Genomic DNA, 16219 nt, shown 5'->3' with positions numbered 1-16219 from the left:
TCATCCTCGCTCAGCTGAGTTTGTTGAGCTTTCGTCCTCACTTGTTCATGTCACGTTTGGCAAAACCGATTCTGAAGTTTGCGGCCTTGGGTCGCATTGCTGATGAAGACGATGGATCTTTCGCGTGATACGGCATCGAGGGGAACTCTTGATTCACATAATCAATCACAGAGGTGCACTAATCCAAAGGCGCCTCTCCATGGTTCCCATCCCATCATCCTATCTTCCACGAAGGTTTATCTCAGCGGTGATACATTTCCTTCGCGAGCTTGAATTCAACTCACGTCGTCTGAGGACTTTCTATCCGTGGGTACCTTCGGTTTGGAATTGTTGTGATCCAGCCTTCTTGATGCCTCCCATGTATTATTTTTGGGTCCATTGAGGCGTTGGGTCCCTCCAGATTCGGACGAGTGCCCGACAACTTGTTGCCAATCGGCGGTAATTTCGGATGTGGCAGTAGAGTCACTCGGTACGTATGTTACGTGTGAGACAAGCTCGCTGTATAAATCAGGATTCAGTTGACTTGCCAATGGCACTGCCTTTGCAAGGACTGTCTCAGCATCTAAACCTAGTCCTTGCTCGAGCTGTCTTGTCACGAGTGGAGCAGCTGATGTCTTCTTGGCGGTTTCCAGTATGGTGCCGCTTGAGAGCAGTAGTCTAGCAAGAGTGAATAGAATGTGCACGTGGACTCCAAACGCGAGTTGTATATCCCAGAGACGCACAGTATCTGACATAGGCTGTACGCATGCGCCAAGTGATGAGATGCTTGGAAATGCGTAAACCTCGGCGTTGAGTCCGTGACGGGAGAAGAGCTGATGCAAGGAGGGGTCAGTGTCTAGGAGACACCTGTCGAGGAGTTCACATCCATGCCTCGCACCTGAATACCTTTTGACGTACGAGGGCACCTTCTCCTGCAGTAAGACTCGGAAGCAATGGAACGCATCAGGTTCTGGCATGACGTATAGGAACGGAGCTGCCAGAAGACTCATGCTCTGAGCGTAGACACCACGTTTGTTCCCACAAGCGCGGACGTAAGCGTTCAGGAGACGAATGATTTTGTCCTTTGGTACTCGTGCGATGAAGTCATCGTTCTTCGAGAAGGTGCGGCGGGCATCCTCACGAACACGAGAGTCCTCCGACGATGGCCCCTCGCGCACAAGTGAGGCGTACTCGTTTGCATCCACGGTGCCAATCCCAAGAAGAGCTTTCCATACGAGGCCTCGAAGAGAGCATCGACCGAAAAAATCGGTGTGAATGACATTGGCGTCGCTTGGTAAGCCATCGAGCAGTACAAGGCGGCGAAGCGAATCGCAGTCAGCTGTGCAGTTAGCGCTGAGAATATTACGATACCTCTCGCGCAGAGCAGGATCGCTAGAGCCCATACTGGGCCGTGGCTCGATCACTGAAGCATGGCGAGGCCAGGAGAGCTCATAAGACGCTTTTGAATTCCAATTAAACTCGTCAAGGGGCTCTAGTCACCATGGGCCACGTTTGCTGGTGCATGGTCATGTATGACCACCGAGAGCGAGGGAAAAACGGGCATCGCGCGTTGAGCAAGCATTAAAAACCTGCAAATTCTGGCGTTTTTATGAACACTGTGTACTGTTGCTATGTATATGTCTGTTGTCCAACGGCATTTGTGCATTGCTATGTGAGCTTTGCGATTCTCTGCTTACATAAGCACGATGCCACACACGCTGCTCGATTTGGAATCGAACGATGAATTCGATAGCCCTCTTTAGCTGTAACCTCTTTTCACCGTTGCCTATGCCTGCCTGCTTCCAGCAACTACAGATAACGAGACAGCAAGCGAGCAATCCATGTGACTCTGTGAGCAGTTGCAGCGCAAATGAACTCGTCTCGTTACTGCGGGGTCACCATTTCGCATGCAGCCGTCGCGACTTCGTCGCATCTTACGCCAACAAGACGATTATGACTAGAGGCTTGCGCAGTACCGAAAGATATCGTGTGGCTGCTTAGCGTCTACTCCGACCACGTTTCTGATCAATTTGGGCTTTCGCAAAGGCCTTTTCCATTTCTTCTTCTCTGGCCAGCTCAGCTTCTAACTCTTCAAGTTCCTTCAAAGAAGGCTTGATCTCCCAGTATCTCTTGTACGCCCATTCGAATGAGATTCGACGAAGCGTCTTCCCAGACTCGCCCAACGCTTCGTGTACTTCACCTATCCAGTATGGGCGTGTTCTTTCGAAGAAGTCTTTTAGTGACTCATTGATTTTCGGTGTGAAGTGGTCGTCCTCAGATACTCGTTCCCGCAAGCGATTGCGCCGCCCTCCGCGCTGCCGTTTTCTCTCTTCAACGTCCTCATCATCTTCGCCATCATCACCCGCGCTGTCGCTCATGACCTCATCTTCATCCTCACCCGCATCTTCGTCCTCCTCTTCGTCGTCAGAAGCTACCCATGCCGCACACTCTTCACCCAACCCCTTTAGCTCTTTAAATTCGTCCAGCTTATTGAGGTCGACTGACCAGATATCATCAAGGGTTATCTCTTGATCTCCCCGTTCCACCATGCCACCTACAATGTACATTACATTCTTTTGAACGGCCACGGCTGAGTTAAATCGTCCACAGGGAACAGCCTCCTCCTCCTTTGCCTTCAAAGCTGCCTCGAGCGCGTCAGTGTCGAGTTCTTTCTCGTCGTCGTCATCGTCGTCATCATCTTCGTCTACTGGCGCGCTTTCGACTAGTACTTGGACAGGTTCCACAATATCCATCTGGTCTCCATCAGATTGACTCGCTTGGCTCGTCTTCCTTCGGCGCCTCTTGGCTTTCTTCCCCTTCTTCTTGCGGAGGGTCATCGGGAACCACTTCTTGCGATCTAAATTCAAGGCGAACATATCATTGAAAAAGATTGATTGCATCTCCTCCTCGGTTTCGTCGTCTTCGACACCACCGAACAAAACGGCGTTACGCTTGTGAAGAACCATTGAAAACCCTGCCCTCTGCGACGGCCCGTAGCCAGTCCGCTTCATTTTCTGCCACTTGAGTGTTTCCCCGGATAATTTGTAGCAGTCTTGCAGTATCACTCCTCGAGACACCATTGATTCCTCGATGGCGTCACCTCCCTTTTTCTTTCCTTTGTGTGAGACATTTCTTGCCTTTTGAGCAGCTTCTTTGCAATAACCTCCATAGAGGACGGCTTCTGAACCGCTAACAACCCACTGGAAGCCTGACCGAGGGGAAGGTACAATGTCAACAGCCGAAACTTCGACTTTTGTCCATTTGAGTTCATCCAATGAGAGATCGACGTAATACATATCGTTGAGATACTTGTTTTCAAAGCCAGTATCGAAAAAGCCTCCGAAAACGACGAGTTTGTTTTCTACAATACACATGCGGCATCCAGAACGGGCTGTTGGGCCGCCGCGTATATCAATTCGCTCCCAGCTCATGTCGGTAAGATCTAGACGCCACAGGTCGCGGTAGTGCCGGTACTGGCTGAGACTCGGGTTGCTGAACTCTCCACCGAATATATACATCATGCTTCTGTGGAGCGCTGCGGCGTGGGAGCTTCTAGGAGGAGGGCGAGTAGGTGAGTCGTATCTGGCCCATGTTTTCTTCTCGACGTTGAAGACATACAAGTCGTTGAAAAAGGCCGCCCTATCACCCGTGTAACGCTCCCCGCCAAACTGTATCAGTTCATCTTCGTTGACAGAACTGGGAATTATAGTAAATGCTGCACGCGGAGAAGGAGGCTCGACATCTTGGTGTTCTGCAACAGCGACGGCCTCTGCCTCTCTTGCGAGGATTTCAGCTAATATTGCTTCGACGTCCTGTTATACGGTATGCAATACAAGTGAACAGACAAATGCTACCATGGTTAGATTTCTGATCTGAAGTAAAGAGTAGCGTGCTCGACAAAATGACTTGGATTGGGTAGGAATCGTACGTCACCATCAGCGGCCCGAGCTTTCCTCGACGCTTTTTCAACTTTCTTCGCCGCCTTGGCCTCAGTTTTCGCCTTTCCGAGGCCCTTCTTCTTCTTATCTTTCTTTCCCATCTTGCTGCGAATACAGCACTGCGGTCGACGCTTTCAACTGAAGAGGTTCTCTTCACCGAGTAAACGGGATTCCGAGGATGCGGCGAAGAGGCCGTCGACAGCGACATGACTGGTCCATCTTCTTGATCTTGCGGCAAACTGTACACGTGTAGTGAGGGTTGTAAGTGTAAACAGGGACGGAAGAGCTCTGTAATGTATCTCGCATGGACGGTAAATCCGAGTCATCAAAAACGGGTGAAACGTGTTTAATTCAACGGAACATAAATCAGGGAACAACAACACGGGAAAACAGCCCTACTGTAGGCCTTACCTCTCTAGTGGTACGTACACCCGGGGACGGTATTTAGTGTCACTAATACCATTTCCGTGGTGGAAATCTCAAACCCTAAACATACATTAATGTCAGTGATACTATTTCCTTACTTACACTATTTCAGTGAAAAACGGTACTGCTGTCACTGACATTGCTGAAAGAAACACTGAATAGTGTAAGTTAGATCCCATTACAGCCTACAGCATTTATTTTCGTCCTACCAAAACCTCACGTGCCTACCTCTAATCATCAGTGCGTTATTGGACCAGGTCTACGACATCCATCGACTCTTGCACTGTAACACCATCAAAGTTTTCACAGTACTTTTGACAATCTCCTGCAGTTGCGGGGTCAACTGCCTTTCTTCCCAAAGGCCGTTCAAGTTCAGCGCCAAACCGCACCGAATCATTGCCTTAAGAGCATAAGAGACACCGTCCTTATCCGGTTGCGCAGCGACATCTTTTGACAGCGTTTTCTGCCAACTTTAAAAAGAAATATTTTCCAGGATTCTGCAATCGCCCCGAAGACCTTGGGCCTCTCTCAACAGCATACATGTTGTTTTCTATCATGTAAAGCTTGTAATCATCCCAACGGATTTTCCATGCTGTCTTAATTTTTTGAATAATAAAAGAGTCAGCGGATTGCAGCAAGTCAGTAGCGTTGTGTGGAAAAAACGTATCTCCGTGTTCAAGCCATCGACACATTTTCTAAGTTCATCTGTTAGTGCATGCCCAGAGCAAATATCTATGTAAAGTATGCGTCTTCTCCCATTCGTCAAGTTCCTAATCGCTCTTGGTTCTTTCAAGTATTGGAGAATGACGATCCCGTCCATCCAACCTTTAGGACTACTAAGATAAGATAGGCCAAAAACGTTGTCCGGGATGCTGCGAATAGGATAGGCTCGATCCCGATTTTGAAATACCATAAACGGTGGTTCCAGGCCTGCATCACGTCCGCCTGACAGTAGCACCATCATCATCATTCCGTCATCTCCTGAGACTACGTCGGCGTATTTAACATCACTGTCCCCTTTTTCGAGCCATTGTCATCTGATCATCCTTGTTTATCAGGAAGTGGGTCTCGTCGGCATTGTATATATTGCCGTCATTTACGAGACCAGTCTGGAACTCTCTGCAAACGGTCCCCAAATGGAAGGTGACAGCACGATGAATTTTCTCCTGCTTTTTGGGAGAAACCATGAGCTTACCCGTCTGTGAACGCTGAACAATCCCATTCGCTTCCGTGAACGATTTAATCCATCGGGCAGATATGGAATTGATGATAGGTAGCATTGTTCTGGAGTCAATTATACTGGCATTGTACGTATCATTCACGGAGTTTATTATCAGATTTACAACCAATCTCCTCAATAAAGATCTGTTGAATTTCATCCCAGCCTTGCGCATCCTATCGAACTCAAAACTAAGGTCCTTGTAGAGAGCAACTTCCACAGGCCGTCGTTTTATTCCTCGCCCGTGGGATGCTTCCCGGTTGTACCTATGCGTATCTCCCTTCATCACTCGCGAGAATGAGATGTGCGCGTCACCATGGCACCCTCGTTGTCCTTCTAATGTAGTTGTTTTAGACTGGAAGTACCGCGTAGCTTTTGCAATATTCGCGTTCGGGGAGGCACGAAAATAGTCAGGGAATTCCAGAACTGCACGTGCGCATATGTGCACTACACGACCAGATTGTTTCTTTGACACCATATAGCGTGAAATCTGCGCCCTTTGGTGTTTGGTCAGCACCAATTGAATTTTTCGCCTCTTGGTAGGCGTCAGAGCATCTGGCGTTTCATCAGATACTGCCGGAGCGGCGACGGGACATCGCTGGATGTCAAAGAAGGTTCTGCGTTAGCAACTCTTGATGCGCGATCTGCTGTTGCCCTATTTAGAGCCGCGACGATCGGTGACGCTGACAGCGACATGTTGTCGCAGGCTTAGTGAATTCGAATGGTAGAAATATACTTGATGTTAGCGGTGAGAGTGGTGTAGCTCACAACAGAAGGGGCATGTTGCATGTCTGTATTGATCCGTCGTCGTCCCAGGCTGTGACAGGTATTAGTGTCACTAAATTATTTAGCGCTGACACTAAATACCGTCCCCGGTGTACAGATATACGTAGCACCACAAATCTCGCAATGATGATCCCGCAAGCACTGCAAGGGCACTCCAAAAGTTGTTGTACCCTGGGTACTGTAGTTCTGAATGCTGTTGTTTTTGGCTACACGTGAAAGGGCGAGGAACAAGGTAAGCTATTAACAAGAAATCTTTAAAGCGAGACGGCAGTGCCATATCTTTTAAAGAGCCATCTCCTTTTCGATCTTCAAGTTGACTATTATGGTGTGGAAAAATCTAAACATGTAATGGTTAACGCCTGGAGTGAGAACTTAACTGCCGAAGGGCCTTTACGGACAAAAGTCCACACAAGTTACTCTTGTGGGATTCACTGCCAATAAGTGAGGGCCTGCTAGATAGGAACTCGAGTGAGACGGAGAGTAGCAAATTAAAGGTAAGGAGAAGACAGTAGTGTAGGAGCGATCGAATCGGAAACACAAAGTGAGCGACTTTGCAGTTCAATTGTTTGGAAACTAATCGTCTATCGCGTTCGTTTTCGTAACACGGGAAGACTTGCATGGGTGCTTTTGACATGTGTATTGCGATGGGTGTGTTCACTTCCATATCGTTCTGGAAAAGCTTGGCATGTGGCACCGTACAGTAAGCCTCTACTACAGCAACAGTGACCTCCATGATGGTCTTAGAGGGCTACAGATATATATATTTTTTCTGTGGATTTGTCGTAATTATTTTCAGACTCTAAACGAACGCCTTGCTCTGAACTGAGTTTTGCCAGTTCGGTATTACCCAAACAACTTTCTGCGATTATCGTTCCTGCCCTGTGACATTCGTTATCAGAGCGTGGTTCATGTTTTGTGTTAGCGGTCACCCTAGACTTTGCTCTTTGTATTTCATTGCAAATGGGAAGTCCTCTTACGACACATGTCCTCGATACGTCAGTTGGTCGGCCGGCTGCTGGACTACGATTAGCTGTATTTCGTCACAACGAGGACGGAACTGAGCAGTGTTTGAAAGAGGGTATATGCGACCAGAATGGTCGTGTCACAGACCTCTTGACGAGTGAGGATTGGAGGGCAGGTGTATATCGTATCCGGTTTTTCGTCCAGGAGTACTTCGATTCAACGAAAGCGGAATGTTTTTATCCGCATTGTGATGTCACATTCACTGTCAAGGAAACTGCATCTCATTACCACGTACCACTACTGCTGAGCCCGTATGGATATTCGACATATCGTGGAAGCTGAAAAATTCCTCACAATTCTTTAGCCTACGAATTTCGTTGTTACGGTCGTATGCCGAAGTTTGCCGAAGTTTGCCGAAGTTTGCCGCACAAACGGGTTCCATTTGCAGTACTACCATGTCATGACATGTTCCGGGGCCCACTGCTTTGCTCGGAGCGAGGAGTCCGAACGAAACGGCAACGTGTAGTGCTGTGTTTGCGAATGATCATTTGAAATCGATGCTTAGCTCCTTTTCCATTTGATTCGTCTACATAGATGATCACTTTGGGGTTTAGCAAAGTGACCTCACTACGACTTAAAAGCGTAGAAATGTTCTCATTTTGGGGCGAGATTGTTGCTATTGAGAGGTTTGGCATGTATCGTTCGATGCATTCCACACCTTGGGATCTGCACGTCCCGTAGCAGCAAACATGTACTCTTCGGATGAAGACGCCAGTCATACGACAATGGAGCAGCGTGCTCCATAGCACTAAGATGGCAGGGCTCTATCATTGACTGGTAAGGAAAAGTCTCACACAGACGAAAAGGCTTCGAATTTTGAATATCTCGAAGGTGTGATGGGTCTCGCCAGCCATTTCATGGGGTTCACCCCGGTTACAAATGATCTTTATCCGTCCAATATATAAAGCAACAAGCGGTGGCAGATGCCCGTATTTGTTTTTACATGAGTACATGAGTGTCATGAGGCCGAAAATGTGCTGCTAGCAGTTGGACCCGGTCCTCTCTTTTCTACAAACCACTGACTTATTTACATCCCATTTGCGCTACTTTACGGGAGTACTACACTTATGGCTTCAGACCCGTCAATGATTTGTTCTTCAACGTTTGAGGAGGGCATTGTCACAGGCGACCGATCACTCCCATCTATTTCGACATCAGCTGCTGAACTCGCCTTGTTTTTCGTACGGCGATGACTGCCAACCTTCGAACGAGCTTTTAAAGACTTTGCACCTCCGTAGCCAGACGCGGGGCGCTTTTTTGCTTGTCGGCGCGTTGGTTCTTCCCGAAGTCGATGCTTTTTCTTGACAACCTTGTCAGAACTCCTCGTAGACTCATGCCAGATGGATCGCTCTTCAGAGGCCTGTGCCACCAGACGACTGCGGGGATCCGCAAAGTCCGCAGCCATTCCACTGTCTAACACTTGATCTTTCGTAGTATCACCGTCTTCATGGTGATTTGCAGATTGTCGAAAGAAAGGAAGTATACCGTTTCCGTCATCGATGGTTTCATTTGTTTTAGTGTCACCAACAGGTCTCATCTGTGCGTCGTAGTCACCCTCTTCGTGGGTATCAACAGCTGCACCCTCTTCGTCACCAGGCATAGTTCCATGCCATGGCAAACTGCTGTCAAGTTCTTGATTGTACCTCTCATCACAGTCCTGCATCACCACGTTGGCACTAGACTCGTAGCCACGTTTTTCAGATGTCTCTAATTCTTGGTCACTCCGTTTAGAAAAAGACCTATTCCGGAACCCGGCCGCGATTCTTGGTATCGTCGGTTCGGTGGAGCAGCTTTTCCCATTTGGAACGCTGATCCACTCATGGGGAGGTGGGGATTGAGGAATATCACCATCTTCACATGTCGGTTCCCCTTCCAAGCTAGCTTCTTGCGTTGGGGAGTCTTCCACTTCCTTCCTATTGTCTGCCCCATTGTCAGCGTCCGTCATGTTCGGAACCACATCGAACTTCGGGTGCACTTTGTTCCAGTTGTCCTCTAAAGTGCTCAATAATGATGTTATGTCAATTCTCAAGCCTTGAATGTCCATGTGTGAGTAAACCTCTTTCAGGTTCAATTCATCGTCCAAAAGCTTCATCATAAAGTCATCCCTGTTCTCCAAGAACATAGCGAGGTTGTTCAGTACATACAATCCACAATCATACTCGTTGCTCTGGAGCGGAACAAGGACCTTTTGTATTGATATCGCCTTTTTGAAACGGTTGAAGGTCTCCTCGTGAAGGCTATCGGAAACATCTTCGCTCTTCTTGCGATTTAAATACTCTTCCACTAGATAGTGCAACATAATGATGCCGAACTCTTGTCCTCGTTTCGGGTCCAAGGAATCAAGATAGAAAATCTTTGGCTTTGCAGATCCATTGACAAATTTCCCATCTAAGGAATCTTGGAGTTCGTGCAAGTTGGCGACAATAATCAAGCTCCAGTGATATGAGTCGCATATAGGGACGAAGACGTATTCCAAGGAAAACAAGTCGACTCCCTTTGTCCAGCCTTTCACTCCATCGTAATCAATGGCTGACTTTACTCCTTTGTATCCCCCAGGCTTTCCACGCCTCAAAACGCCGAAGAAGAAGGAGCTAAAAAACTTTGTAGTGAACTGTTTGTCGTCGGGGCGATATGCAAGACCGTGTTCGAGATACTTGATATAAAAGTCGATGAGTGTATCATTTAGATATTGCCGTGAATTGAGCCTTCCGCGTTCCTCAGCAGTGACACGAATTGATCCCCTTCCCGTTGGGGGAAACTTGAAAAGAAAATGACATGGCCCTGTAAACGGGGCATCGAGCGCTTGCAGCTGTTTTGCTTCTTCAGCTACTTCGTCAGTATCTTTAAGCCGTTTTGTTTTGCACAATCGTGCTCTGCGGCCAAGGGCAGGCGGGGATGGCGAACGTAATGGACGTTTGTTGGCGGTAACATTGGTGCTTTGCATGCAGACATCTGTATTGTCGTCGTCATCATCATCTAGAGGGATTGGACGCTCAGATGGTTTCGCAGATCGAGATTTCCGTGGCAACGAAATCTCGGATGTATTCCTGTCTCGCCGTTGGCGATCCCCCTTGAAGCTTCGCTCGTTGCACTGCTTTTTGGTCTTTCTCGCGTTCGAGCTCAGATTTGGACGCGCGTGCGTACTGGAGTTCTTGCTAGAAGCCGCTCTCGCACTTGAGAGTTGGTGGCGACTCTGATCACGAACACGAGCACTGGGCGTTTCCTCCGAGTTGGCATCCACATCAACAACCCCGGGATCGTTTTTCTTGCTCGAACGGCATCGAGAATGCTGGTCATTGGCGTAGATAGATTTGTCGAGGCTCGCAGGCTTGCGGGAAGCAGTCCGCGGGTGTCTTTGAGTCTCCTCCTGATACGCAGAACGTGAGCGTTGACTTCTTCGTGTGCCATTGCCCTGGGAATCGACCGGCCTTTTCGCATTTGTGAGCTTCGAATTTTCGCCACTACCTCTATTGCTGTTGGGAAGGTGACTGCGCCTGGGGCGACTATCCGTTTCAATGACTTGGACCTCATCGTTGTCGGGTTGGATGTTGCTGGAATGGGGGGCCATGATAGCGGCAACGAGCGCCGCAGAAGTCGCAGCGGGGGCAGTCTGTTGACGAGAGTAACATGAGTCGCGAGTTGGGTTCACTAGGCGACAATTTGGAATGTGTCGTTCGACGACATTTCCCCGTTCGGCTTAAACGAATGCCCGCGGCCGGGAAGGCCTTGAACCGAATTTCGTCACTTAGTGCGGCTGCAGTGAAATGGGCCTCTTTCGATTGCCAAAACGGAACGACACGCGGTGGCAACGTGTTAAACGTGGCCCTATTCCATTGGCCATTTACTATCTACTGCCCCTCTGTCTCATCCGAGCATTGTGGCCCCTGAGGGCTATGAACAAACTCTGAACCGACTCTATACGGGAGATGGAGATTACACTTGTCTACCTCGCTCCCCCTGTTTTCTTCCATCTTTTTTTTGTCTCCTCGGTCGACCTGCAATTCACTACCGCTGACCTTTGTCGCCCCACTTGGTGCCTATCAAAGCCTCGCCAAGAATGAAGCTGCATTTCTCTGCAAGACAAAATCTATGCGCTTTCGCCCCGTCTGCGCCCCTCCCGCTGACCCGCGGCGCGCGCACACAAGCCCCATGCATCTGCATGAAGGCCAAGCGCGGGGCCGCCAGCCAAAAGCGCGCCGCCAAGAGCAAGCGACCCTCTGGCAGCGGATTTGCGTCAAATCCTCGCAGGGGGTCGGAGAAGGAAGGTGGCAGACCGAAAGACGCTGCGAAAGCCACCGTCGTAGAATCCGCGTCCGGCGCCACCGGCGACGCAAGCCCACACCGCGCTCTCGTTGATGGGCCCGCTTCGGCAACAATGGAGGATCCCGCCAAAGTTGACCCGCTCGACGGGCCCGATAAGGCACTCGTCCCGATTCCGAGTTTGACAAAGGACGACATTGCGAGTCTCCGCTTTGACAGGAAATTGTCGTTGGACGAGATGATCGAGCGCTTCGAGGACGCTAGAAGAGGGGACACTTTTGCAGCTACCGTTATAGCGAATAGGCATTTTGTATCGGAGAAACTGCTGTATCGGTTTACTAGTGCCATTCTGCAGGTTGAGAGTAGGACCGACAGGGCCGAGACGAAGGAGGAAGAGGCCGCCAATATGAGGCAATTTAGACAAGATTTGATAGCCCATTGCTGGAGCAACGATTATCCGCTTAAGGTTGAGCTGCAGCGTGCGGAGGGCAGATTACTGCGTGTGTTACAGGGGGACAGCATCAAGAACGATGTGAGGCGCAATTGCGGGACAACCACGCTCCAGGTCGACGCGTTCTGGATTGTTGTTTTTGCGGCCATTGCGGCGTGGGAGGAGCGCGGAAAGGAGAATCCAGAATTGGTAAACGTCGACATGCAGAAGGCTCTCACGACTTGTGCCCAGGCTTGTCGTACGTTAGATGAGGTGAACAAGCGGTTGAGCCCCTCTCTGGCGGCAGTTCAGAAAATTCTGGAGTCCGCTGATCCTAACGTGCAGCAAGAGGTCGTTGCAGAGCTTGATGATGACGATGTCGCGGACATGAGCTCGTTTGCAGAGCAAGTAAGGCTTTTCCCTAGTGGGGCCTATGGCGCTTTGGTTGTTCGTATGTCATCAATTCTGGACTATATTATGGCCGACAAGTACGGAATTGCAGCTGTTGGCCTTCAACCCTTTCGCTTTGAAGTTCCAACGAAAGAAATCGAATCTAAGCTGGTGACCTTCGCGAAGAATAGTCAAAAGATTCGAAGAGCAAGATGAGCGGGGGGGTGCCAAGCTGATTGTATATGTATTGTGACAGCGAGAACACGACTATCTCGAGCAAAAGATGTGCTGACGTCCAGATTTATTTACATACAGGCTAGGTATTGAACCTTTGAGACAGAGACGATTCTCTATCGGGAGATAAATTAACCCTAAACTTTTGAAAGTATACGGTTTCGTAGGTGTGATTGCATTCCACCCACCACAAGAGTTCGGCGTGTGGATCAGATGAGACTTCATAGGACTGCACGTTTATCAAAGGCATATTTTCTCGCCATTCAAGTCTTCCACGGACCTCGACGAAGTCCCCGAGCAAAACATGTTGCAGCTCTCTCCGTTTGCCATCTGTGGTTGCCCATAACATACATCGAGCAGTCCCTGTCCCATCGTCTATAAGAAATCGAGTAAACTACCATCGCATACGAAAATTCACTTGACGTTAGCTACAGTTGTGATCACGCCGATTTGGAAGTAGGGACTGGATTCTTCCTCTGCTGGCCAAAGCGATTGCGCCATCTGCCCTCATTACCTTTTGGTGCTTCGATATGAACACAACCAGCCCAGCCAATGAGGCTAGCCTAACTGGGCGAGGGTAGCCTCGAACAAATGAAGAGAAGTACACTGAATCTCCATCACCCCACTGTCCCGGCTTCATTCGTCCTAGCGATCCCGCAAATAGTTTGACGTGGACATGAAACAACGGGTCAAGACCCCATAAGACTGGCTTTCGAGTGATGTCTTGCATGGCTGATGAATGGCTGATGAATGGCTAATCTATGTAATGGCGGTTCCGCATTGCCACCAGTTGCAAAGGATGTCTGCGAAGGCGGTGTTACAACAGCCATAATGGAGACAGGTGCGGGCAATTTCATTCTGCAGGAAAAATCGCAAAAATATTCCACGCGACACCATGAATGGAATGGAGTCCTTCAAGGTTTGGATGCTGTGTACGAAACCTGCGGTCCGAACATTTCCTTGGTCAATCCAATTGATCTTGCACGGTTAGCTATCAGTTTCGAGTTGTATTCCTTTGGCAGTTTTCCTGATTGCGCAATTTTACTCCAACATCCCCAACCATGTTTCGATAGAGCCTTTCGCACGACTTTGTCCATTTCCGGGGTCCAATTTGTAACGAAACGCCTTGCCCGCTTTGGTTTACCCTGGGGTTTTGAAAGCTTTGAGGATTTTGCCTTCTGCTGCTGGACGATTTTCCGCCTCTCGGACTTTAAAGCTTCACGCGCAGCGCGTTCGTCATCAAAGTCCTTGTTCAGACCAGAGCCTTCGTTTGCAGACACGAAAAAGCCGTGGCTTTCAAAGGCGAAAGGGTCCTGGGAAACTTGTGAACTACTTTGCTCTTCGAGAGGTGCTTTGACGATAGGAATGGGCATGGACAGTGCTCTTCGACGGGCTGCAAGAACGTGTAGCTGTAAATCCATCTGGAAATCTCCCCGAAGCAGTTCGTCGTAAGGGGTGGGGATGCGCAATGCGTTGGCGGAGTTCAAGCATGGGAAAAAGAGAGGCCCGTGGAATATGAGAAATTCGAGAAGCCGCCTACTGTACAAGGGTCTCGTACAGCTGCATATCAAGCTCCGTTGCCAAGTGATGATTTGCCTCACGAGGTGTTTTTTGAGTGATGTCGATGAGCTGGACGTCCAAAAATTTTCTGATTTTTTTGTTTGTAGGCTTTGGGCGGATGCAACCCTCACGCTCTGATAGCCATCTGAACACTCGGAAGATACGGTCGGGCGTGTCGCACCAAATGCTCATATATCTTTATCTTGGGCTTGGTCAATCCGCCCCCACCCGCCCTCCACCTCTTTGAAGAACTGCCGACCCCCCCTTCGCAACCAACGAACCTTATACATTTGCTCCCCTTCGGCGCATGAGCTCATACCTGAGAGGACGGAAAGGAATATTTATTGGGAAACTAGTTACAGTTTGCGGAATAATTAGTCTTCTCTTCGGATTGCTCTTGGACTCCACTCTACCAGTAGAGGCCGGCTTTCTGTTATCCCAACCCTTTCAGATTGTTTCAGAACAAGCAACAGGACTCTACGAAATGGCAAGAACTTCAACTACAACCTCAAAGCCTCCATCCAGGAAGGAACTGGGAAACGCTGGTTGGACATTGATTCACTCAATTGCTGCCAACTATCCCCCAACCCCGTCAAGCAGTGAGCAGCGCCATGCTAAAGCATTCTTGAAGAGCATAGGCAAGTTGTATCCATGCAAACGATGCCGCCAGCACTTCTCCAAGTACCTTTCCACGACTCCCCCAGACTTGACCAGCAGAGACCGATTCATGCTTTGGGCCTGCAAGGCACACAACGAAGTCAACCGTCGCCAAGGAAAACCGGAGTTCCCATGCCAGATGCAGAACTTGGAATCGCGATGGGGGGACTGCGGTTGCAAGCTCAAGAAGTAGTTGAGTAGTTGCGCCTGGAGAACAGCTGTTTGTACACTTTACGGAGCTAGTGCAACAGCTACTTAACGAAGTCCTCTTCTCCCAAGGTATTAAAAAGTTCCCTTCGAACCTGATCGTCGTTCATGTTCTCGAAGTCATCATCTCCTGGAACATCAACAATGAGCGCGTCAGATGCGTCGTCGTCCACATCGATAAGCCCGTCTACATCCAAGTCCTCTAGAATCAGTGCATCACTCGCAGAAGAATTGAAGCCCATGTCAGGCTCGAAGTTCGAGGAGCCAACCTTGGCGCCTTGCCCCGAACGCGACATTTGCTTATGCTCTCGTTCCGTCGCAAGCTTATTCAGAATACCAACCGTCTTCACCGCCTGTGCCATCTCACTTTCAGTAAACGAAAGCTCAGGGATGTACTTGAGTTTAACACTTTGAGCTAGTTCATATCGAATTTCCTTCCGCGCACGGCGAAGCCAACTAATAGCATTAACTTTCTCCTCGTCGCTTCCCCAAACCGACACATTTACACGTGCGTTTCGTAAATCATCAGAGCACTTCACATCAACAACACTGATGAGAACGGGACTTGATTTGTCTTCATGGCGGTGTGAATGAGCGAAGGCATCATCAATGATTCCAGAAATTTCCCTCCGTATGAGCTCACCCACTCGATTTGGTCTTCGGCCGTCCCCTCGTCGCTTGTCACGGCCCCCAGAATTCCGTCTCCCACAATGCACAATTTGCCTCCGCAAACTTCTCGTTTCGACCTGGATTCCAGATGCACTCCTCGGTACGCATGAAACAGAACTCCCACCGAAGGAACTTCGTGATTGCAATTGAAAACTACTTGGTGCTGAACTGAAGCCAAGCATCTTGTGGATGGAAATGTAGCAGATGCCCCGCCCCAAAATCCTCTGTATGCCTCTTCCGGTTCCAAAAAAAGTCCAACGCAATTTCCCTTCGAGGAGAAAGGTCAATGCAGATCGCTCTCTCACAGTGCAGGGGAATGAGAGATGAACGATGCCCTGGCTGGTACTGCAGCAGGGAATGGCCAAAGAAGACTTTTAAGAGCAGCGTTCTCTCGGAGATATCGTAAAGCGGAATACGGCAGTGCATGAAGTAACACAAAGG

At 49.2% G+C, this 16219-nt stretch overlaps 9 protein-coding genes; 5 read left to right on the top strand and 4 right to left on the bottom strand.

Annotated features, from left to right (window-relative positions):
* CHC_T00004513001 (hypothetical protein) lies at positions 1 to 4084 on the bottom strand. XM_005715857.1 is given in 6 exon segments: positions 1 to 36; positions 285 to 1471; positions 1988 to 3031; positions 3080 to 3791; positions 3908 to 4018; positions 4019 to 4084. 5 exon segments carry the CDS (start codon positions 4016 to 4018, stop codon positions 1 to 3), a joined length of 3090 nt encoding a protein of 1029 aa, XP_005715914.1. The 5' UTR covers positions 4019 to 4084.
* A 3224-nt stretch (positions 4085 to 7308) lies between these two features.
* Positions 7309 to 7653, top strand: CHC_T00004512001 (hypothetical protein). Its single transcript, XM_005715856.1, has one exon. The coding sequence runs from the start codon at positions 7309 to 7311 to the stop codon at positions 7651 to 7653; it is 345 nt and encodes a 114-aa protein (XP_005715913.1).
* Positions 7654 to 8375: 722 nt separating this feature from the next.
* Positions 8376 to 10939, bottom strand: CHC_T00004511001 (hypothetical protein). XM_005715855.1 is given in 2 exon segments: positions 8376 to 8419; positions 8420 to 10939. 1 exon segment carries the CDS (start codon positions 10937 to 10939, stop codon positions 8420 to 8422), a length of 2520 nt encoding a protein of 839 aa, XP_005715912.1. The 3' UTR covers positions 8376 to 8419.
* Positions 10940 to 11376: 437 nt separating this feature from the next.
* CHC_T00004510001 (hypothetical protein) lies at positions 11377 to 11526 on the bottom strand. Its single transcript, XM_005715854.1, has one exon. The coding sequence runs from the start codon at positions 11524 to 11526 to the stop codon at positions 11377 to 11379; it is 150 nt and encodes a 49-aa protein (XP_005715911.1).
* A 4-nt stretch (positions 11527 to 11530) lies between these two features.
* On the top strand, positions 11531 to 12667 carry CHC_T00004509001 (hypothetical protein). The gene has a single exon (XM_005715853.1). It carries the CDS (start codon positions 11531 to 11533, stop codon positions 12665 to 12667), a length of 1137 nt encoding a protein of 378 aa, XP_005715910.1.
* A 70-nt stretch (positions 12668 to 12737) lies between these two features.
* CHC_T00004508001 (hypothetical protein) lies at positions 12738 to 13415 on the bottom strand. XM_005715852.1 is given in 2 exon segments: positions 12738 to 13109; positions 13110 to 13415. 1 exon segment carries the CDS (start codon positions 13413 to 13415, stop codon positions 13110 to 13112), a length of 306 nt encoding a protein of 101 aa, XP_005715909.1. The 3' UTR covers positions 12738 to 13109.
* A 20-nt stretch (positions 13416 to 13435) lies between these two features.
* On the top strand, positions 13436 to 14137 carry CHC_T00004507001 (hypothetical protein). The gene has a single exon (XM_005715851.1). It carries the CDS (start codon positions 13436 to 13438, stop codon positions 14135 to 14137), a length of 702 nt encoding a protein of 233 aa, XP_005715908.1.
* Positions 14138 to 14146: 9 nt separating this feature from the next.
* On the top strand, positions 14147 to 14383 carry CHC_T00004506001 (hypothetical protein). The gene has a single exon (XM_005715850.1). The coding sequence runs from the start codon at positions 14147 to 14149 to the stop codon at positions 14381 to 14383; it is 237 nt and encodes a 78-aa protein (XP_005715907.1).
* A 169-nt stretch (positions 14384 to 14552) lies between these two features.
* Positions 14553 to 15656, top strand: CHC_T00004505001 (hypothetical protein). XM_005715849.1 is given in 2 exon segments: positions 14553 to 15095; positions 15096 to 15656. The coding sequence occupies 1 exon segment, from the start codon at positions 14553 to 14555 to the stop codon at positions 15093 to 15095; it is 543 nt and encodes a 180-aa protein (XP_005715906.1). The 3' UTR covers positions 15096 to 15656.
* The last annotated feature ends 563 nt before the right edge of the window (positions 15657 to 16219 follow it).

This window comes from Chondrus crispus, genomic scaffold, assembly GCF_000350225.1.
Source record: "Chondrus crispus Stackhouse genomic scaffold, scaffold_234, whole genome shotgun sequence".
In the NCBI taxonomy this organism is placed as follows: Eukaryota; Rhodophyta; class Florideophyceae; order Gigartinales; family Gigartinaceae; genus Chondrus; species Chondrus crispus.
The sequence above is the reverse complement of the archived record's forward strand: the minus strand, read 5'-3'. Positions and strand labels throughout refer to the sequence as shown.